This window comes from Coregonus clupeaformis, chromosome 27, assembly GCF_020615455.1.
Source record: "Coregonus clupeaformis isolate EN_2021a chromosome 27, ASM2061545v1, whole genome shotgun sequence".
NCBI lineage: Eukaryota > Metazoa > Chordata > Actinopteri > Salmoniformes > Salmonidae > Coregonus > Coregonus clupeaformis.
In genome coordinates, this window is record NC_059218.1 from 11,007,837 (window position 1) to 11,030,449 (window position 22,613).

At 42.6% G+C, this 22,613-nt stretch overlaps 2 protein-coding genes across 2 annotated transcripts; both read left to right on the plus strand.

The window, feature by feature from the left end:
* Positions 1-4,742: 4,742 nt before the first annotated feature.
* On the plus strand, positions 4,743-15,192 carry LOC121541481 (protein phosphatase 1 regulatory subunit 26). The gene is made up of 5 exons (XM_041850518.2): positions 4,743-4,860; positions 6,145-10,009; positions 14,239-14,359; positions 14,595-14,647; positions 14,880-15,192. The coding sequence occupies exons 2-5, from the start codon at positions 6,216-6,218 to the stop codon at positions 14,902-14,904; spliced, it is 3,993 nt and encodes a 1,330-aa protein (XP_041706452.1). The 5' UTR covers positions 4,743-4,860; positions 6,145-6,215; the 3' UTR covers positions 14,905-15,192.
* A 1,196-nt stretch (positions 15,193-16,388) lies between these two features.
* On the plus strand, positions 16,389-22,295 carry LOC121541480 (28S ribosomal protein S2, mitochondrial-like). The gene is made up of 4 exons (XM_041850517.2): positions 16,389-17,168; positions 20,543-20,656; positions 20,795-20,924; positions 21,194-22,295. The coding sequence occupies exons 1-4, from the start codon at positions 17,144-17,146 to the stop codon at positions 21,741-21,743; spliced, it is 819 nt and encodes a 272-aa protein (XP_041706451.1). The 5' UTR covers positions 16,389-17,143; the 3' UTR covers positions 21,744-22,295.
* The last annotated feature ends 318 nt before the right edge of the window (positions 22,296-22,613 follow it).

Below are 22,613 nucleotides of genomic sequence, written 5' to 3' on the forward strand. Positions count from 1 at the left end.
GGTTGATACCATTACATTGACTTTATTCTAGCCATTAATATGAGCCGTCCTCCCCTCCACTGCTCAATCATCTAAACTGGAACAACCATCTCAGTAACAGGTGCTATAAATCCAACACATTGGATTAGTTGACAAAACTGTATGTTATTTATCTTTGCGTAGCATCAAATTAATCAACCAATCAATGTACATGCAAAAACACAGATATTACAGTAAAACAAACAATTCTTAAATTCGCCCTGCAATAGAGCATGCTGGGAAATATTATATATGGTTCTATGTAGTGATGGGAAGCTGAGGCTTTCTGAAGGCTTCGGCACTTTCACCAAATTGTGGCGAAAAACAGTTCATTACTTGGAGCTTCATTATCTGTTCACAATGCACATTAGTGATATCTGCTGGTCAGCAATAAATAGCAGCGTGTGATTATCAGATAGAGGGTTTTTTTCTCTGCTGTTTTCCTTATAACACCGTGGCGCAGCGGTAAGTTGTTGACTTTAGTAGCCTATAATCAGTTGGAATACCAGGTTTGCATCTTCCATCATACATCCCTTTTTTGTCTTCAAGCTGACTATTTTTCAAAAATGGAGTCTATGGCATTATTTAGGATGCTGAAGACAGAAGCTTATACTGTACTAAATAAATCATATTATTTGAACAACAGTGCAGAAAGAGCAATTTTCAAAAAAGTGGGCCTTCAAGAGGATTTGACCTCTTACACTCACATCCTTGATTTTTTCATAGTTCCTTCCTCTACCTGCTAAGCTACCAGCAGGTGAGATGTTTTGTATAAAATCCTACTTATATTTGTAAGTGCGGTTTCCAGTAGAGGCCAGTGTTTGAAAGCAGCTTGGAATCAGAAAAAGCACTGGAACCACAGCAAAATCAGTGGGATCTCGCATTTTGCAACACACGGTTTGAAAAAGGACATGATCAAACGAAGCTTCAGACGTCATTGATGACGTACTTCTGATAAAGTGATACATGCATCGGCACACTGCTTCGAACGTAGCTGCTTAGTGATTTCGACATATGCCTCAGAGCTCCAGTACCAAACGTAACATCACTAGTTCTATGTAGAACCCATCTTGCCTTCCAAAGAATCATCAAAGAAACCTTTCTTCCAAAAAACGGTTCTTAGGATGTTAAAGGTTCTAGGTAGAACCCTTTGCCTTACAAAGAACCCTTGTTTTCCAAAAGGGGTTCTTCTGACCAAAACGGTTCTTGGTAGAACCCTATCCCTCCACAAAGAACCCATTTGGAACCCTTTTTACTAAGAGTGTAGTAAGGGGATAAAGAGAACGGTACAGTATCTTTGTCTCCAAAGGATCTTTCCCATCAAATAACCCCTTTCGGTTACCTTTATAAGTCACCCAGAATACGTAGGCTATTACTACTACTAGTAATTTCCAACATATAAGATGCTTTTTCATAAGTACTACTTTACAACTGCCACATGTTCGACAACAAATGTATCTTCATTACTTGTCTACCTCAGCTGTAAGGAGAGGACAGGATCCCCTAAAGACCAACTCTAACTCTCCTGTGTTTTCAGGTGTTCCACAAAGAAACCATAGATGTAGAGAACCATAGAACCCTATGGGAGAGGGAAATGACCGTCGATGATGTCATCCTCTGTCCCTAATGAGGGATGATGTTCCAGCTGGAACCCAGTGGAGAGGGGTTGCCAGGGGAGAAGGTTTGCAAGGGAGAGGGGTTGCCAGGGACATGTTGGGGACATCTGGGGGACACAGGCCCATTGGGAACTCGGTTTCTGGGCTTTGGAAACTCACAAACACTCCTAGAGGCACTGAGAGACAATTGTTATTAAAAGCTCTATGGACTAAGTCTACCCTTCATTTTTCTCACAACCTTTCATTTAAATGAAACACCTTATAATGATGTCTCTGATAATAACTTATGTGTCTATGTGTTGTGGTCTTATTACAGATGTGTGACTTACTGATGCACATTTCCATGTAAAGACTCCTGATAAGGTGACTTATCATGTAGCAAACTGCTTTGAGATCCTTAGTTGACGTATAGCTATGCAGATGATTAATTATAAACATTATAGGCTCTAGGGGTGAAAAAACTAGGCCTGTTATTTTGTTATTGACAGCATCCAGATGACAACGTCTTGGATACACTCCAAAGTGCATCATGACTTTTTTGGAAAGAAACCCATCAACTCAATATTTCTTCTGGAGAGGAACATTTTGAGGGGGCATCTCTCTCTCTCTCTCTCTCTCTCTCCCCTTTTTTCTCTCTCTCTCCCACTCTCTCCCTCCCTATCCCTATCTCTCTCTCTTCCTCCCTCTCCCTCTCTCTCTGTAATATTCTATTAAAATAAGTCAAATGGGGGCCTCAAGGACAGTTGGCCAAAACAGACAATCTGCTGTGAGAGATATTAATTGTATTTTCTCCTACGATCAATATCACACTGTGGGGAAGGGAGTGGACTGGGAGAGGAAAAGTAAGGAGAGGGCCGTGGGGTGAAACACACATGCACACGCACACACACACACACACACACACACACACACACACACACACACACACACAGTGGGGTGAAGAGCCACTTTGGCTCTTAACTGACATGACACTGTCCTCACAGCCAGCCAAGGGTCACTTTTGTGTGTGTGTGACAATTTATTGCAAACTTTAGCCAAATAAACAAAACTTCGCTAAATCAGCCCTTCTCACATCTGTCTCTGAGTGACCTACAACAAAGTCATCTGTTCACCAGAGAGGAAAATAAATGTGTGTTTTCTCGCTCGATGTGCAAACTCATTAATTCACTTACTAATGGCCATCAAGGATTTTCAAGGGCGTCCTTGTCAACAAACGATGACAAGTCCGCAGAAGCTAACATTTTATCATGAATCATTATGTCATTTATACTTAATACTTAATACTTAATTCATTCATTAATACTGGTGGCATGCTAACATCGTAAATATTATTCCTGTGGTGTCACACAAACAAATAAAGGAAATTGCAACAATGTGTGTGTTGCATTCTTATAAACACCGCAACTTGTTTTTATTTTTGTATTTTCATTTTGTAAACAACAAGAAAGAGTTGCCTTCCCTTGCTAGTAGTAGCTAGCCAGTGAATCATTATTAAAGAGGGAGGAAGGAAGGAGGGAGGAAGGGGATAGGGGGAGAGAGGAGTTGTTCCCATAATCTCTATTTTCTCCTGAAGTATGCACTTGTTCACTTACCTTCCTGGATTTGAAAGGAAATGACTGGTATCGTAAATTCCCCCTAGTCTAGACCATGCCTACACCAATCAAATGCTTTTAAATTTGTGCAGAGTAGTGAACAAGTGTACACTTCACAAAGAAGGAGAGATTATTGGGATGCACCCAGAGAGAAACAGACAAACAGACAGATGAAGAAATAGCAGAAAGAAGCTAAAGATAAGGAGACAGGAAGAATCAGTATTTTGAACCTGAGGTGAAACTGCACCTGAGGAAGAGGACGAGGTGAAAATATGGAGTGAGAAAAAGAGAGAAAATAGAGGAGAGATGAGGAAAGGTGGGAAGAGATGGAGGTGAGAAGAGCTGGAGGAGAGAGAGAAAGAGAGAGGGGTGATGAGAGGGTGAGAGAAAAGAGATGAAGGGGAAAGAGGTGAGGAGAGGGGAGCAGATGAGAAGAAAACGAGATAGATGTTTTATGTTTGCATACAGCACCATCTGGTGGTATTTTAAACAACTGCAGATACAGAATATGTATAGTATAGCCATGTAGTATTCATCTACCTACTGTAGCTTCATCAATTTACAGTAAATGCATGGAACATAGTAGACAATTCATATTTTTGTTTTTGAGTGACCTTATAAACCTCAAGGATTGACCATTATTTTCTATTAGGCTACTATTACTACTTTGAACTGCACTAAATGTATAACTGTATAATTTTTGGACCTGTAGCTTTGTATTAAACATATTTGTTGGAATAAAAGTGGCATCAACTTATCATACTGTTATGATTATTTACTTTTTAACTTGAGGTGTTGTGATGTGCTTTTCACATTGAAGGTCGAATTATTACAAAATATCATTAGCCACAATATTTCTTAAAATGTAAGTACATTTTTTGTTTGTAAAATAGATGGGTTAGCTGACAACGTCACGAAAACGATGTGCGCTCTTCCATGGGCAGAAGTCAGCGTGTTGTTGTGTTGTTGTGATTCTGGATGGCCAGGTGGCTCGTTTCAGCCAGTTTTATCTTGTTATTGATATATACCATGTCTTGTTTTGAGGTGTTTTGACTGATGTCACGTCTATGCTAATATGGCAAAAAAATTGCTAGCTAGCTAACCAACAACTGTAACGATGTATTTGAGAGACAACAAGTGCTCATTGTGCGTATTTTTTTATATTTTCAATAAACATTGGAGACAAAATATAGCATACATGTTGTCAACAACCTAAGCCAACCCCATCTGTTTTACCCCATAGTTGTGCATGCTAAACAACCAAACCCTATATATGTAAAATCATAGGCTACTGTAATTAAATTAGGCTTCCCTGATTAATGTCTAATATATCTGTCCATATCAATGATATCTGTATATAAAATGGTTTGTAGGTTAATATCAGGAGGAGCTGTTACATAAACTAGCATAGTCCTTACAGTCATTGGTCAACTTTGAGAGTTAGGCTATGTTCCTTTACTGTTCCTTTAAAAAAAAAGCTGGCGGAGGTGGAGAGGAAGGGGCGTTCGAGACCGTGCACTGTTTGCTTGTGTCAGTTCTGTGTGTGAATACTGCTGAAATCTATAGAATTAGCTAGAAGCTACTAGGGAAACTGGTGGACATTTAACGTGTACGAGTGATTCAACCATAAGCAGGTAAGTTGAACTAAGTTGATGTCCTCATATATCTTGTGCGGATAGTTATGTGTGAATATAGAGGTTGTTGAGGTGCACAATACAAAGGTTTTCTTCGCAGAAAAATGCCGGTTGTACAGAAGAGGCCCGCAAGTATCTTATTTCTCAAGACAACGAATAGGTTCAATGAAATGTCCGAATCCCGCATGTTTTATACATTTAAATTAATATCGTTGTTAGTGATAAAAAATATTATCGAATAACCCGTGTCCTTTGAGAAGATGACAACGTAAAGTGAGGGTTTGGAAGATCAGTGGCCGGGTAGCGAAGGAACATGGTTGGTCTGCGGTGTCTCCTAGTGATACACACTGGGCATAAGTGCAGCCCGAGCGGCTAGAGGGATATGGGGACTGCCGGGGGTGGCGTTGCGACAACCGGGGCATTGAGGTACGGAGACAATGCCCTCGACATACGTGAATGATTTTGTTGGAAAGAAAACGTTCCTATTTATCAGGTATAGCCTTATGCAGACTATGTTAATGTTGTCACAGGTAAAGTTCAATTTTAGCAGTTAGTATGGATGGTAACACTATTTTTGGATCCAGTGTTGTCGTTCTCGGGTTAAATTATGTATGATGACGGCTATCACAATTTGGACATAGATTGTCGTCTATTTAGACTTTCTACCTTCATACACTGCCTATACATTTACATTTTCTCATCTATCCCCGTTCTATTCGTGTATCACACGATATCGGCGTTTTTGTGAAGTCGTTTTTGTGTAGCCCAGGCTTGGTCTTCTCCGGGCTTGCGGCCCTTCCTCAGCGGTCTACTGCAGCCTTGGAAGTCGGCAACGTTGTTTATCGCTCTCATTGGTAGGCTACAGACAGTGGAGATACAGAATGGCGGGTTTGAGTATCGCGCTACACATGACCGCCCCTTCACCTGCTGCTAGTTTAATAGTGTATTCGTGCATACCGCAGTCTATCTGTAGAATAACCCTAATTGGTTGAGTGATTCATTAGTTATAAGACATTCATATTCGGCAGATTTTGTATTTTTGCCAATTTAGGCCTATGCCCTTACAGCATTGCTGTAGTTCTGAAAAGCATTGAAATAATCATGATATTCAATAAAGGAGCATGTCAGCAGTAATGTGATGTAGACCTTTATAGATCCATAATCGAAATGCAATGATTGTTAGCCTATAGCCTACAGTGACTATCTGAACAATATACTTAAAGAATGTTGTATGATATGCATACAAAAGCTGTATTTTGACTCTCGTTTCTCTCTTTGTTTCAGATGTAAAGATGTGAGTGTGGTCGGAGGCAGATGTGCTCCCATGCTCACACCCACCCCAGCACCACACTAGAATGTACTTGATGAACGTAACTCCAGTCGCGGCTATTCACACAGAATGGAAGTCATCGTGTGGCGGTCCGCCCAGAGGCTTTAGCGGTCTGCCCATCTGCTTCAATGACTCTGACAGCGACTTGTCCACTACTGGAACACCCATCCCAGAGAAGGTCCAGATGATCATAGAGAGCCTAAGGAGCACCCAGTCCTCACTCGACATGGGCGATGAGACGGAGGGGAACCAGGTGCTATCAGGAAAACCAGGACAGGAGGCCGGAGCCCGCGGCTCCCAGGGCCAGGGCTACAATGCCCGGAGGGGGCCTCACGTGGTGATGGGGCCCAAGCCCAAATTCAGAGGCCCTCTTCCTGCCACTCACATTGATAACTTGCTGGCAGTGCCAGAAGTTTCCTCAAATGTTGATTCGGAGAGCCAGAGTTCTGACAGCGATGACTCTGTGGATAGAGGGATCGAGGAGGCCATACAGGAGTACCTGAAGGAAAAGGATGACCACAAACGCAAGGCCGAGCCAGAGCCTTCTACTAATATTCTACAGCCACCCAAGATGCCGCGGAGGGAGTCTCCTCCAACCGTTCCGGAACCTCCCAAACAACAATCCGACAGCAATAAGATTTTAACTGCCAGCAACCAGGTCCCGAGAAGTGTCAAAACAGAAACGCAAAACACCACACCCCCACCCATGAAAACACTTGTAAAAAGTAAGACACCCACCTGCAAAGAGAATCCCTTTAAGAAATTGGACACAACAAGCAAAGCAGCGGTGGTCAAAAAACTGTCCTCTTTCGAAGAGAAGAGAGGCCCCTCTAATTCAAACCCTCTTTCTGACAAACTGAAGTGTCCTGTGGTGAAAGCTGTGAAGGTGGAGGAACACTTATCTGACAGTGGCAGCAGTAGTGATGACGGCATAGAGGAGGCTATTCAACGCTACCAGCAGGAGAAGCAGGAAGAGAGACATGAAGGAGGAGGCAGACAGTCCTCCAAACCCCTTCTTCTCAAAGAGGAGTCAGACTTCAGCAGCAGCGATGATGGAATAGAGGAGGCTATCCGCCACTACCAGCTGGAGAAGCAGAAAGAGAAGAGTGCACCCAAGCTCTCTCTATCTCTACCCCCCAAACAAAAGCAAGTGAGTAAAGCAGCCACTTCCCTGCACTGTCCAGAGAGCACCAGCACTCAGGCAGCGGCCATGAAAAAACACAAACTGTCTAAAAATAAAAAGAAGAAACCTGAGACTAGGGATGTAAAATCCTATCTACCCTCACAAACTCCAGGTTCCTCACTCTCTCTTATCAAAAAGAGGTTAGCAGCTAGCAGCCCCAAAGGCAAAGGGAATGGCCTCCTCCTGTCGACTCAAGTGGAGCCCCTGCGAGAGAGGGAGCAGGGGCAGCACACCACCCCAGGCCCAGCCACCCTGAAGGTGAACACCATCACCACCACCCCAGGCCCAGCCACCCTGAAGGTAAACACCATCACTACCACCACAGCTGAGTTGATGTGTGCTGAGGCCATTCTGGACATCTCTAAAGCTGTCATTAAAATTCCAGAGGCCTTTAACCCTAACGCAGCAGCAGCAGGCCTTATCAATATCAACAGCAGCTCCACAGAGTCCACCACCACCACTTCCCTCCTCATCTCCACAAACTGCCCTGATGATAATAATAAAAGTGATAATGAGAGCTCCATTGACAGTGAGGAGGGGATCGAACAGGAAATCCGGAAGTTTCTCGAGCAGAAGGCCCAAATGCACAAACTCTCACCTGGGCCTGATTCAGCTGTTGGTACTACAAGTCCGGATGCAACTAACACTACGACAGAACCAGAGAACACCACCAAACTGAGTCTTGCCCAGAAGAAAACACTGAGGCTGTCTTTGACGCCGAGAAGAAAGCGCAAAGAGGAAGGCAGCAGCAGGAAGGGTTCCAAGGAGGAACGAGAGACTGATCTCAAAATGAAAGAAGAGGCAGTCACAAAACCCTTGACCGAGCATGACAGAGGGTCAAGCTCATCCATGTCATCCCTGAAGAAAGCCCCACTGAAATCAGTGAAGGGCTCAGAGAGGAGGAGGGAACAGAGCGGAGAGAAGAGTAGCTCACTGGACAGTGACGAAGACCTGGACACTGCAATAAAAGACTTGCTCAAGACAAAGAAGAAGTTGAAAAAGAAGACCAGAGATATGAAGTTGAAGTCAAGGAAGGGCCTCAAGGATGATGAGCATTTGTCTAGAAAAACAGCATCGCCGCTAAAGAAGCTCAGAACGGAGCCTGAACCCAAGACCACCAGTCTTTTGAAAACTAGCCTTGAAGTCACTACAACTCCTACCGCCCAGAGTGGGAACGACAACAGAGAGAAGTGCAAAGTGAGTAAGAATGTGTCAAAGCATCCACAGAGCAATAAGAAGAAGGAGCCCCTCAACCAGGCAAATGAGACAGACCGATCTGAAGGGACAAGAGGTGTAGGAGGCCTATCGGGAGATAATAACCCAGTAGTGTTTCAGATAAAGGAAGATAGTAGTTCAGTGGACAGCGACGACAGCATTGAACAGGAGATCAGAAAGTTCCTGGCGGAAAAGGCTAAAGTTTCTACTAACACTGTGAAAACAGGAGATGGAAAGGAGATTGGGAACGACAAGGGCAAAACTACAGGCCCTCTCACAGAGAAACTCATCAAAACTACAGGCCCTCTCACAGAGAAACTCATCAAAACGGAAAATCAGCTGGCTGAAATTCCAAGAATGGACGTTACTCAATTCCCTGACCCGCCTCGTCAGAGCAGTCCTGAGCAGAGAGGAGTTCCGGACAGAGGAGTCTTTCCAAACACACCCCCAGGAAACCCCAACCCCACCTCCACCCTAGAAACAGCCAGGGGATCGTGCCTCCTTTCAACCCTCACCCCCAGCTCCTATCCTACAGCCCTGGAGCCTGCCGATGGGGCTGCCAGAGCAGAGAAGAGGAGGAGATCCAGTTTGGGTTCAGGAAGTGGTGATGCCCCCCAGAGTGCCAGCTCAGAGATGGCAAGGGGTCACAGCAACAGGTCATTTCCAAGCCCCAGCACCCGCTTGCCCAGAACTGACTCAGAGCAGTGGTTGAAGAGCCAAGTGTTCCCCCCCATTGAGACAAAAGAGAAGATCCATAACCGGAACCCATTCCAGTACAGCTCACCTAGTTTCGGTGAGAAGACAGCCACCACGCCAGCGTATCAGTGTGGAGTATCAGCCAGTATCTATCAACATCGGAGGAGTGCTGAGCCTGCACCTGCATTGGACACACCGGTCTCCACCTGTCGTGATGTTGTACGGATTGGGAGCATCATCAGATCACCACTGGTTCCTTTCCACCGCCCCTCATCCTCAGAGACGGCCGTCGTCTTCAGCTCCCCGTTCCCCAGCCTAACCAGGAGACCTGTGGAGACAGGGCCGTCAGGGAGGTACTTCCTCCAGGGTCATGGGTCAGGGCCGGGCAGCGGTTGGGGTCAATCTCCAATCCTGACCCCGGGGCTGTCGGACAGCAGCGTGGTAAACGTGAACGTAAACCAGACCACGTTTGTCGAACTGTCCAGGAACAAGACCAACCACGTACAGGTCAGGAGCAGGGAAGTGACAGTGATTGAGGGAAAGGAGGAAAGGAGAAGAAACTTGCCAGCAGGAGAGAAGGAAAGAGAAAGGGAGAGCAGAAAGCCAGAGGAGAGAGGAGGAGAGCAGATAGGAAGACGAGGAGAGGAGGAGTGTGTAGATGAGACAGATGTCAGCGAGTCAGACGAGAGGACGAGCCCAGAGAAGAAGCAGGGCTTTCCTACTTTGTAAGTACAGGCTTTTTCCTTGTTTATAACTTCACATAGCCTTTTTTTTTAGTTAGCCTATTGAGTGTGCCCTCCTTCCTAGAGGATATCATGTCAATTCAAGTACATTCGTTCATTCGTAGGTTCCATGGGATTGTTTGTTTGTTGTTGATACACAAAATGAGCATAGTACAAAGCTTATTTTTATATGTTTGTACATTTATACATCTATTTAAAATACTATAACACAATGTCGTCAAGAATTTAAGACTAAAACCTTCCTTTTTTCATTTGTGCTCTGAGATTCCATTTTCTTTTACATTCTTATCATTCAAACCCTTAAAAGCAATATCAGCCACCACCCTAGACCAACAAGCCTAGTGCATGAATGTTCATACCACCAATGCACAGCTGTGTTTGTCTGGTCATTTATTACAGGAACTGAGATGGTCATTTTTGTCTCACTGACATTTTTTAAAGATGCAACACTTTCAAACCCTATCAAATATATAAGCCTAACAACCCTAAAATACTATACAAGTACAATAAAATGTTGGGTCAAATACAGAACAACAAAGACATAATTTTAACAAGGAGCAGTGAGGTAGAAGTGTTTTGTAGCTCCAGGGATGAGTGGCTTAAAGGGACTCCTTTTTAAAATGCAAATACTTCAAACTCTGTATTCAAACAGCCTAATATTCCTGTGTGTGTCTGTGTTCCCTTACCCTCGTTGTAATTTCTTTGCATTCTAACAGTCTTCCCCATTTAATGACACAAATGTATGGAAACAAAAAAAGGATCATTCTCATAACAAGCCCTTATCATAAGGATTCTGTCAGCAGTGGTTAAATTAGCAAAAGCGACTAACCTCCTGTCACAAATGCTGTTTTTACACATGCTTTCTGTATATTTGCTCTGTTTTGTCTCTGATTTAAAATATACAAGTTCTTTCCAAATTTTTGTGGCCTATCATGAAGAGTTGTCCTCTTTACAATCATAGGCACATTGCCCATATCAATGGATAATTTCCTGCTCACAAACTGTCAACAGCACACACACAAACTCATCGGGCTCTTCGTATTTCTGCACTTGCCATTTGGTGTTTTGTTTTTTGTTTGTTTGCTTGTTTTATGTTCTAGTAGTTTTCTTGAATTTTCATATGTGAAAAGAATGTTATTTATTTTTGTTTATGGGAAAAAAAGGAGGAAAAAATACTTACTGAACATGCTGTGCATCGCCAGTTTTCATAAATATTTTGCAAGAATTTAACTTTCCCCCGTTTTCCCTGTCAGAGGAAAGAAACTTTGACTGTATCTTTAAAGTGTAACTGTGTAATAAAGAGTGAATTTCAACAACAGTGGTGCCTCTTATCTAATTGAACATACCGTATGTGAATAATTAACACTAAATTCAAGATTGATATGGTCAATATGAGTGTGTGTGCTTGTATTTGTGAACCAATGAGAAAATGTCAAAAGATAATCATATGGTATTTTAAAATAGTTTAATATCAAAATATAGCCCCAACAATATAAGAAACATACCTTGATATTGCTCAACAGAGATGGACCATGGATTTACATTTTAGTCATTTAGCAGACATTTTCATTCTGGAATCGAACCCACAACCCTGGCGTTGCAAATACCATGCTCTACCAACTGAGCTACATCCCTGCCGGCCATTCCCTCCCCTACCCTGGATGACGCTGGGCCAATTGTGCGCCGCCATGTCTCCCGGTCACGGCCGGCTACGACAGAGCCTGGATTCGAACCAGGATCTCTAGTGGCACAGCTAGCACTGCGATGCAGTGCCTTAGACCACTGCGCCACTCGGGAGGGCATGCATGCATCACAGAAGAGCTCTTCAAGATGTACCTACCAGCTGCTGCTACTCAGGACACTTGCCACTGGAGGAATGTGGATTGCTTTTAAACAACAATATCTACAGTGCCTTCAGAAAGTATTCATACCCCTTGATTTGTTCTGTTACAGGCTGAATTCAAAATGGATTAAATACTTTTTTCCCTCTCTCACCAATCTACACACAATACCCCATAATGTTTTTAGAAATTGTAGCAAATTTTTTGAAAATAAAATACAGAAATATCTCATTTACATAAGTATTCACACCCCTGAGTCAATACTTTGTAGAAGCACCTTTGGCAGCGATTACAGCTGGGAGTCTTTCTGGGTAAAGGCATCCGCATGCTTCCCAGCCGAAACAGTTCGGAAGAGTTCATGCATATATTATGGTGACATTTTGTGACTTTGTTTTTGTTTGTTTTGGACTTCAGTGAGGTTTTTTGGGCTGTTCGAGCCCACACATGTTTTTGTGGAGGCAAGATGAAGTTCGGAGCCGAAGTCTACGCTCCTTCGTCACTGATTGGTCAAAAGTAGGGATTCTTCAATAAAGTCTTCGTCATTCAATGAGAGACGGCTCGTTTTCATGCACATTTTTCTGTTGACGAACTGAAGCATGCTCACGCCTTAAGTCTAAGAGCTTTCCACACCAGGATTGTGCAACATTTGCCCATTATTCTTTTCAAAATTCTTCAAGCTCTGTCAAATTGGTTGTTGATCATTATTGGACAACCATTTGCAGGTCTTGCCATATATTTTCAAGTAGATTTAAGTCAAAACTGTAACTCAGCCATTCAGGACTATTAACTTCTTGATAAGCAACTTGAGTGTAGATTTGGCCTTGTGTTTTAGGTTATTGTCCTGCTGAAAGTTGAAATAATCTCCCAGTGTCTGGTGGAAAGCAGACTGAATCAGGTTTTCCTCTAGTATTTTACCTGTGCTTAGCTCCATTCAAATTTTTTTTTTGGTATCCTGAAAAACTGTGGAGAGTGGTACTCAGTAATGTGCTATATTGGATTTGCCCCAAACATAACATTTTATATTCTGGACAAAAAATTAATTGCTTTGCCACATTTTTTGCAGTATTCATTTAGTACCTTGTTGCAAACAGGATGCATGTTTTGGAATATTTTTATTTTGTACAGGCTTCCTTCTTTTCACTCTGTCAATTGGGTTAGTATTGTGGAGTAACTACAATGTTGTTGATCCATCCTCAGTTTTCTCCTATCACAGCCATTAAACTCTGTAACTGTTTTAAAGTCACCATTGGCCTCATGGTGAAATCCCTGAGTAGTTTCCTTCCTCTCCGGCAACTGAGTTAGGAAGGACGCCTGTATCTTTGTATTGACTGGGTGTATTGATGCACCCTCCAAAGTGTAATTAATAACTTCACCATGCTTAAAGGGATATATTCAATATCAGATTTTTTTTTACCCATCTACCAAAAATTGCGAGGCATTGGAAAAGCTCCCTGGTGTTTGTGGTTGAATGTGTGTTTGAAATTCACTGCTCAACTGAGGGACCTTACGGATAATTTTATGTGTGGGGTACAGAGGTAGTCACTCAAAAATCATGTTAAACACAATTATTGCACAGAGTGAGTCCGTGCAACTTATTATGTGACTTGTTAGGCACATTTTTACTCCTGAACGTATTTATTAGGCTTGTAATAACAAAGGGGTTTAATACCTATTGACTCAAGACATTTCAACTTTTCAATTTTAGTTAATGTGTAAACATTTCGAAAAACATAATTCCACTTTGACATTATGGGGCATTGTGTGTAGGCCAGTGACAAACAATCTTAATGTAATCCATTTTAAATAAGGGCTGTAACACAACTAAATGTGGAAAAAGTAAAGGGGTGTGAATATTTGCTGATTGCACTGTATGTAACCCTTGCTATATTGTCCATGTACATGACTCATTTAGCTCATGTTAAAGGCCTCAGTCTCCTCCTACTTTCCTCTCATTATTGTATTAAATCAAAGTTACTCAGCAGTACCTTGGGCCCAGATACATTTTATCAACAGACAGATTGGAAGACATGAATGAGAAACTCCAAGGCCTCTCCTTGATTTCTTAACATCTCCCTCTGGTAACAGCATGTAACTCTGTTCTGCGGCTAGACCATTTACATTTCTCTACTGTTGAGATTGAGAATTATATGATCATACTATAGGACTCATGATTTGCATAACGTGTAGTGCATAAGCAGTGTCAATCACTGTTTAAGGAGTATGGAAATGAGGCTGTGTTCAATTAATCTTGCTCAGTCTGAGCAGATTGTCGAATCTCCAAATTATAATTAGTAGTCAGTCTGCTGTTGCCGGCTGCAATGTAGCCAGTCTAAAACATGCACTGATGCTACTTCCCCTGCCTTGCCCCAGGTCTCTATCCAGCGCCATTGATCCTGGTGTCGACCTCAGCCCTTACATAGCACTGAACACAGAGGAGAGGAGCAAGAGGTTCAGATGGATGTGTAAAGCAGTCGCTGTAAAGCAGCCAAAGGTACAGTGACATACAGGGACCGTTCAGCCTGTTGCACACTGCCCATACAATGCCAAACAAACACCAACAAAAAAACTGAGTTGGCTAGGTGTGCCCCTATGTGTTGGATATTGTATGGGCATTGTGCAAGGGGCTTTAGTGTGTTCTAATTTGCCAGGAATAGGTTTGTGATGAATTGGGGTTTGTTGACTTGGTTTGTTGACAATGGAATCTTTCGGGTGCTTTTTTTCTTTAGACCAAGATTGAGAAACCTGTCAAGAGGGTGCTCCAATTTCTACCACTATCCAGGTACCTTTTGTCAGTCTCATCTTGTCATTTTTACCATACTTGATAACACAATAGTACAATATGGAGATAAATAACATGATTAGAATCTAAGGGGTTCCTTGAGTCAAATCAAATGTTATTTGTAACCTGCTTCATTAACAGGTGGACTAACAGTGAAACTATTACTTATGGGCCTTTCCTGACAATGCAGAGAGAAAAACTGAGTGTAATGATAAATGATTTTGCTTTGCAGGAAAAATGAATCAACTTGGAAGTGAAGTACATCTTCAAGATTTCTTATCAAACATTGAAATTAAATAACTGTTATTGTTGGTTGAGAGGGTTTGTCTGTTGTATGTTAATTGTTTGATTGGGAAGTATGTTAGTTATGTTGAAATTGCACTTTAGCTCTTTGTTGGTTTGTTCAACAATATTTTTATTATTTTTATTTGTTTCAGATTTGGATATTAGGCCATTTTGATTAGGCCATTGGTTCTCAATATTAACATTTTGAGAGTTGTTGAAGAATGTTTTCAATGTCAATACATTTTCTTCTACATCATGTTCATATTAATGTTGAAATATAATTTCTTGATACTTTTGGAAAAACAAGGTTATGAAATCAACAGATCCGGAACATCTGGCAAGAAAGAGGAATTGTTTTACATTTTTAGCAGACGCTCTTATCCAGAGCGACTTACAGTTAGTGCATACATATATTTTTTTCATACTGGTCCCCCATGGGAAACGAACCCACAACCCTGGCGTTGCAAACGCCATGCTCTACCAACTGAGCTACAGGGGACTAGGAATGAACAGGTAACTGCCAAAATAAAGGAAACACTTGAGTAAATGAGGGACACCGAGTATATTGAAAGCAGGTGCTTCGACACAGGTGTAGTTCCTGAGTTAATTAAGCAAATTAACATCTCATCATGCTTAGGGTCATGTATAAAAATGCCCAGCTGCCTATTATTTTGGCAACTATGGCTAGACAAGAGATCTCAATGACTTTGAACGAGGGGTCTCGTAGGTAGGTAGGTAGGTAGGTAGGTAGGTAGGTAGGTAGGTAGGTAGGTAGGTAGGTAGGTGTTAAAGTATGTGTATTTTACTATACTGCTGAGTACCAGAAGTCATCACAAATAAATAAATTAGGCCCTAATCTATGGATTTCACATGATTGGGCCTGGGAGGGCATAGGTTCCCACCCACTGGGGAGCCAGGCTCAGCCAATCAGAATGAGTTTTTCCCAACAAAAGGGTTTTATTACAGACAGAAATACTCCTCAGTTTCATCAGCTGTCCGAGTGGCTGGTCTCAGACATCCCGCAGGTGAAGAAGCCAGATGTGGAGGTCCTGGGCTGGCGTGGTTACATGTGTTCTGCGATTGTGATGCCAGTTGGAAGTAATGCCGAATTCTCTAAAACGACGTTGGAGGTGTCTTATGGTAGAGAAATTAACATTAGATTCTCTGGCTACAGCTCTGGTGGACATTAGTGCAGTCAGCATGCCAATTGCAAAACTTGAGACATCTGTGGCATTGTGTTGTGACAACTGCACATTTTAGAGTGGCCTTTTATTGTCCCCAGCACAAGGTGCATCTGTGTAATGAACATGCTGTTTAATCAGCTTCTTGATATGCCACACCTGTCAGGTGGATGGATTATCGTGGCAAAGGATAAATGCTCACTAACAAATTTGTGCTCAAAATTTGAGAGAAATACGTTTTTTGTGTGTATGGTACATTTCTGGGATATGTTATTTCAGCTCATGAAACCAACACTTTACATGTTGCATTTATATTTTTGTTCAGTATAGTTGTTTAGTAAACTGTCAAACATTAACTTGTTTGACCATGCTATAGGTCATGTAGGCCTAACTGTTTGTTACATGCAATATTTGTTTTGTGGACTTCACCTGACAGCTTGCTCTCCGGTTTTGTGATGAAACAAAGGTATGTGTAGTTCAATTTATTCCACCCACTGTGTGACAGTTGTCTTTTTGTTGTCTCTGCCTTTTTGTAGGCTATATCACAGTGGCTTATGAATGAATGGGTTATAGAGCAAACAACACAATTATCACGAACTAACTTGTAATATGGCTTTTTTACTATCTGGACATCCCCAGTGATTTTACCCAAGCACCACTACTGCGCATCCCACAAATGGAGTTCCAAACACGTTTAGAATCTATGCCAAGGCGCATTGATGCTGCTCTGGCGGCTCGTGGTGGCCTAACGCCCTATCCTTGGCATTGATGCGGCTCGTGGTAGCCCAACGCCCTATTTAAGACGTTTTATGTTGGTGTTTCCTTAATTTTGGCTGTTATCTGTACATTGCTTTGTATTACATTTCAATAAAGTTTTTTGAATAAACAAATTAATAAGTGCTCATGGGAGTTGTAGTCCAACATAAATTATTGACGCTTGATCTAGTGCGCACGAAACATCCAATGGACTACAACTACCCAGTTGCATTTTTATTTGACCTTCAGTGGGCGGTACAGAGCCTAAGCAAGCATGGCAGCTGGAGTTCTTACCAAAGGTACATTTTATTTACATTATACAATCAATTGATGTATTTTGGTTATGCTTATTAAAGAATTGATTTTAAATATGTTTTGCTACCTTGTAAAACTGTACAACTTATGCTTGTTTGATAGGCCGACAATTCCATTACACAACCAATGCTAGCTAGCAGTAGCATCACACTAGATGTCTGCGTGGGACTGATTTTTTCATCTTGTTAGCACCCACAGCTTTTTCATACCCACCCGCTGGCTTTCTGTCCGACTCCCACCCACTACCGTAAGAACTGTCCCAACCCAGTCCCAGCAATTTTGCCCCCTATAGGCGATATCAAATGCATAAAAATAACTTAAGAAATTGGTTAAATTACCAGAGATTCTCACGTGGCCCATTGTTAGGCTATCTGTATTACTGGGCTAGAGTATACTAGTATTTCAAGTTTTAATGTCACATGCACAAGTACAGTAAAATGCCTTTCTTGCAAACTCAAAACCCAACAATGCAATAATCAATAACAATGTATTACTAGAAAATATGAAATACACTAAGTAAGCATACTATATACTGGAAATATTGAAAAAGTCAGTTCCAATACCATATTTACATGTGCAGGGATACTGGAGTGATGGCGGTAGATATGTATAGGGGTAAGGGGACTGGGCAACAGGATATAAAATAAACGGTAGCAGCAGCGTGGGGGTGTGTAGAGTCAGTATAACTGTATGTGCGTATTATGTGTAAGTGAGCAAATTATGGAGTGAGCGTTTGTGTGTGTTGGAGTGACAGTGTGTAGGGCCCTGTGAGTGTGCATAGAGACAGTGCAAATATTGAAATAAAAGGTCAATAAAGACACAAGAAACTCAGTCCGTGTAGCTACACACATCAGCCAATATGCTAGATGTAGTTTGAAGAGCGCAGAGTTGGAGACTTGCACTTTCTCTTGAGCTATTTTTATAGCCTACCTGAATATTTTCAGACGGAGTAAACTATAGCCTAATTATATTTAGGAAGTACACTTCCTTGGAAAGATAACTGCCCTGTGCTTCTCCGCCCATCCATAGGCTATAGCCTACTCTATTTAATTGAGCACACGCGCACCTGATATCGCACATATGGCTACTGAACTTGAAGCAGCAAGAATGATGACAGCGACACTTGCTACGTTTTTTATAGTCCTATAGGATGTATTCAGACTCCTTCCCTTTTTCCACATTTTGTTACGTTACAGCCTTATTCTAAAATGGATAAAATAATTTTTTCCCCTACTCAATCTATACACAATATCCCCCCCCCTTATTTACATAAGTATTCAAACCCTTTGCTATGATATTTGAAATTGAGCTCCGATGCATCCTGTTTCCATTGATCATCCTTGAGATGTTTCTACAACTTGATTGAAGTCCACCTGTGGTAAATTCAATTGATTGTACATGATTTGGAACGGCACACACCTGTCTATATTAGGTCCCACAGTTGACAGTGCATGTCAGAGCAAAAACCAAGCCATGAGGTCGAAGGAATTGTCCGTAGAGCTCTGAGACAGGATTGTGTCGAGGCACAGACCTGGGGAAGGGTACCAAAACATTTCTGCAGCATTGAAGGTCCCCAAGAACACAGTGTCTGCCATCATTCTTAAATGGAAGAAGTTTGGAACCACCAAGACTCTTCCTAGAGCTGGCCGCCCGGCCAAACTGAGCAATCGGGGGAGAAGGGCTTTGGTCAGGGAGGTGACCAAGAACCCGATGGACACTCTGACAGAGCTCCAGAGTTCCTCTGAGGAGATGGAAGAATTTTCCAGAAGGACAACCATCTCTGCAGCACTCCACCAACCAGGCCATTATGGTAGAGGAAGCCACTCCTCAGTAAAAGGCACATGACAGTCCGCTTGGAGTTTGCCAAAAGGCACCTAAAGGACTCTCAGACCATGAGATTATTTGGCCTGAATGCGAAGCGTCACGTCTTGATGAAACCTGGCACCATCCCTACGGTGAAGCATGATGGTGGCAGCATAATGCTGTGGGGATGTTTTTCAGCGGCAGGGACTGGAAGACTAGTCAGGATCGAGGGAAAGATGAACGGAGCAAAGTACAGAGAGGTACTTGATGAAAACCTGTTCCAGAGCGCTCAGGACCTCAGACTGGGGCGAAGGTTCACCTTCCAACAGGACAACGACGCTAAGCACACAGCCAAGACAGCGCAGGAGTGGCTTCGGAACAAGTCTCTGAATGTCCTCGAGTGGCCCAGCCAGAGCCCGGACATGAACCAGATCGAACATCTCTGGAGAGACCTACCTGAAAATAGCTGTGCAGCAACGCTCCCCATCCAACCTGACAGAGCTTGAGAGGATCTGCAGAGAAGACTGGGAGAAACTCCCCAAATACAGGTGTGCCAAGCTTGGAGGGTCATACCCAAGAAGACTCGAGGCTGTAATCGCTACCAAAGGTGCTTCAACAAAGTACTGAGTAAAGGGTCTGAATACTTATGCAAATGTAATATTTCAGTTTTTTTTATTTTTAATACATTTGCAAAAAATTATAACCTGTTTTTGCTTTGTCATTATGGGGTGTTGTGTGTAGATTGAGGGGGGGGAATTAGAATAAGGCTGTAACATAACAAAATGTGGAAAATGTCAAGGGGTCTGAATACTTTCCGAATGCACTGTAACCTACCTTTTTTAGGAGGACGATTTGCAGGCAGAGACAAATAAATGGGTCATTAATACTTATTGAAAATGAAAAGGCGCAACGCTCGCTCGCCATTGTAGCCAAATCTATACTTGCGTTGTGCCTTTTCATTTTTAATAAAACATTTTACTGCACCTCGACTCACGTTTGTTGAGGGCCCTCCACTTCTTTCCATTATCAATATTTATTTACAGACACTGTAGTAAACTACAGTCTAATCATATGTAGTTAATTTCATATTTAAATGAATTGCCACTTGATTCTCCGGCAATGTAAGCAGCCTACTCTATTTCAATGAGAAAACACATACTAGGCGCACTTGAACTCACACACACAACTATAGAGGAGAGGTAGGCTACTGAAATTGAAGCAACGAATTCTGTGTGTGAATAATGTGAAAAAATATGTGCTTTTAACACAATAGGTAGGCTTAAGCTAACGCATGCGAAGCAGCAAGACAAACATTTCCAAATAATCTGCGGGACAACAAATATTTGAATCCCAAAGTAATCTGTCTCACTGCCCGCTCCTGCCGCAATGATCTCTGTCGGGTCCCGCGGGCATCCCACGGGAATGCAGCCCTCTATATCACACATTCAAATCAAGTTGGATGGTCAACGTTACAATGTAGTCGTTGTAATTTTGCAGTTAGCTACTGTCGTTATCTTATGACTGCTAGCTAATTTTATGCTGGTGTGTTTCTTAGGTTTGCGCGGGCTCCACCACCCCTGGCTTGTTGCAGCCGGATATTCCTGTAGTGGACCTCTCTATGCGATTGCTGCGGCTGTCAAAACACTCCCCTTGCAAACTGACAGCACAGGTAGGCAGTTGTCAGTGACAAATACATTTAGCTGTCTTACAGTAGTTATAGGCATGGATATTAAGTTTTACACGCATTCATAAAGATTCTCTACTTCACCATCACAAGGAGAAAATCTCTTCTCTCTTTTTTTTCTAGCTGTCACTGACAAGATCCTGAACCTTCCCCTTGAAATGCCAGATTTCTTCCGCTTGTCAGAACTGTTCTCGTTGAAAGATCTATTCGATGCCAGAGTTCACCTCGGCCACAAGAAAGGCTGCAGACACAGGTGTGTTGACTATGATTTCCATATTTAATCTAACAGTTGCACTATGATTTGTTGTCAACTTGTCGTTGTGGTTCATATTAGACTTATGACTCTGATCTACCATCTTGGATCAGACGAGTAGAATAAATCATCTCTATTGGGCAAAATGTTTGGCAGCTTTCAGATATTAGAGACAACATGTAAGTATAAACATCAAAACGTTCTCACACAAACAATAATCTCTGGTTTCTCTCTCCTTCCCTCCCTCTTTCTCCCTCCCTCTCTCGTAGGCTGATGGAGCCCTACCTGTTCGGCAGTCGACTGGACCAGGACATCATCGACCTGGACCAGACAGTGGAGCACCTCCAGAGCGCCCTAAACTTCACCGCCCACATCGCCTACCGCGGCGGCGTCATCCTCTTCGTCTCCCGCCGCCGCCAGTTCGGTCACCTGGTGGAGAGCACAGCGCAAGACTGCGGAGAATACGCCCACACACGCTACTGGCAGGGCGGCCTGCTCACCAACGCACCCATCCAGTACGGCCCGGGGGTTCGGCTGCCTGACCTCATCGTCTTCCTCTCAACGCTCAACAATGTCTTCCAGCAGCATGTTGGGGTCCGCGATGCGGCGAAGATGAATATACCCACAGTGGGGGTGGTGGACTCTAACTGCAACCCCAGCCTGGTGACTTACCCGGTGCCTGGGAATGACGACACGCCAGCCGCTATGGAGCTGTACTGCCGCCTGTTCAAGATGACCATCAACCGAGCCAAGGACAAAAGGAGACAGATGGAGCTGCTGCAGGGTCTATCGGCAGCTGGCCTCACACCAGGCTCCTAGTGAGAGGCAACACGGGGGAATGAAGGGCCCCTGTTTGAGGTCTTTGAAAATGTATTCATCTTTACTCCCTTCCTTTAAGTAATACCTGATCTAAAGTGATAGGATAGGCGAAATCTCTACCTTTTGGCTAAGATTGTAGTATCTGGAAGCAAGTGTTCCACTTCATAGTTTGCCCCAACATATTGATATCAGATTAGGGATTTATGCCAAAGAAGAGAAGATAGAGGACGAAAATCAGTATTCGAACATGGCCAAGGACTTTACTGCTAAAAGACTATGAATACTCTATGAAGCACCATGTTTTAGCAACAGATTTGATGAATTTGTACAGAAGCCTTGATATTTTTCTAGATGTACAAAATGTGTAATTCCAATGTTTGTTCCATCATCAACTGATCCAGATTTGATCAGCATGTTTCCAGATTATTGCTAAATCTCAGTTTGTTTGTCATCATCTGGTCAAATTCAATGAAAAAAATAGAATTTCTGAATCAAATGACATGAATGCACTGCACTCATTCTATTTATCAAGTAAACTTCATTTTCACTAAATATGTTTGGTCTCCTTTTTTGTGTCAATTTTTCTACATGCACAGTTATTTGTATCCCCCTTTTCTCATCAATTTCGTGATTACGATCGTGTCTCATTTTTATAAATGGGGACAGATTTGTTCGTTCAACATGGTGGGATCTTTTTGTGTCTAAAATGGATCATGTGAGAAATGGAAGTGGAAACGCCTTTATGCGCAAATATTGATTGAGACATGACCGACTTTGGGAAACCCTGGGCTAGAGTGCACATGCCAACACCAGAGTAGGCATATTTGCTTTTTAATTAACGCACCAGTTTTAGTGACAACTATCCGTAGA

What these genes read in the sequence shown, in the direction of transcription:
- LOC121541481 (XM_041850518.2), top strand. Translation starts at nt 6,216, where the DNA reads ATGTACTTGATGAACGTAACTCCAGTCGCGGCTATTCACACAGAATGG. An exon ending in AAGCAGGGCTTTCCTACTTT is followed by an intron (nt 10,010 to 14,238) that starts GTAAGTACAGGC and finishes GCCTTGCCCCAG; the next exon opens with GTCTCTATCCAGCGCCATTG. An exon ending in CAATTTCTACCACTATCCAG is followed by an intron (nt 14,648 to 14,879) that starts GTACCTTTTGTC and finishes TTTGCTTTGCAG; the next exon opens with GAAAAATGAATCAACTTGGA.
- LOC121541480 (XM_041850517.2), top strand. Translation starts at nt 17,144, where the DNA reads ATGGCAGCTGGAGTTCTTACCAAAG. An exon ending in CTTGCAAACTGACAGCACAG is followed by an intron (nt 20,657 to 20,794) that starts GTAGGCAGTTGT and finishes TTTTTTTTCTAG; the next exon opens with CTGTCACTGACAAGATCCTG. An exon ending in AAGAAAGGCTGCAGACACAG is followed by an intron (nt 20,925 to 21,193) that starts GTGTGTTGACTA and finishes CCTCTCTCGTAG; the next exon opens with GCTGATGGAGCCCTACCTGT.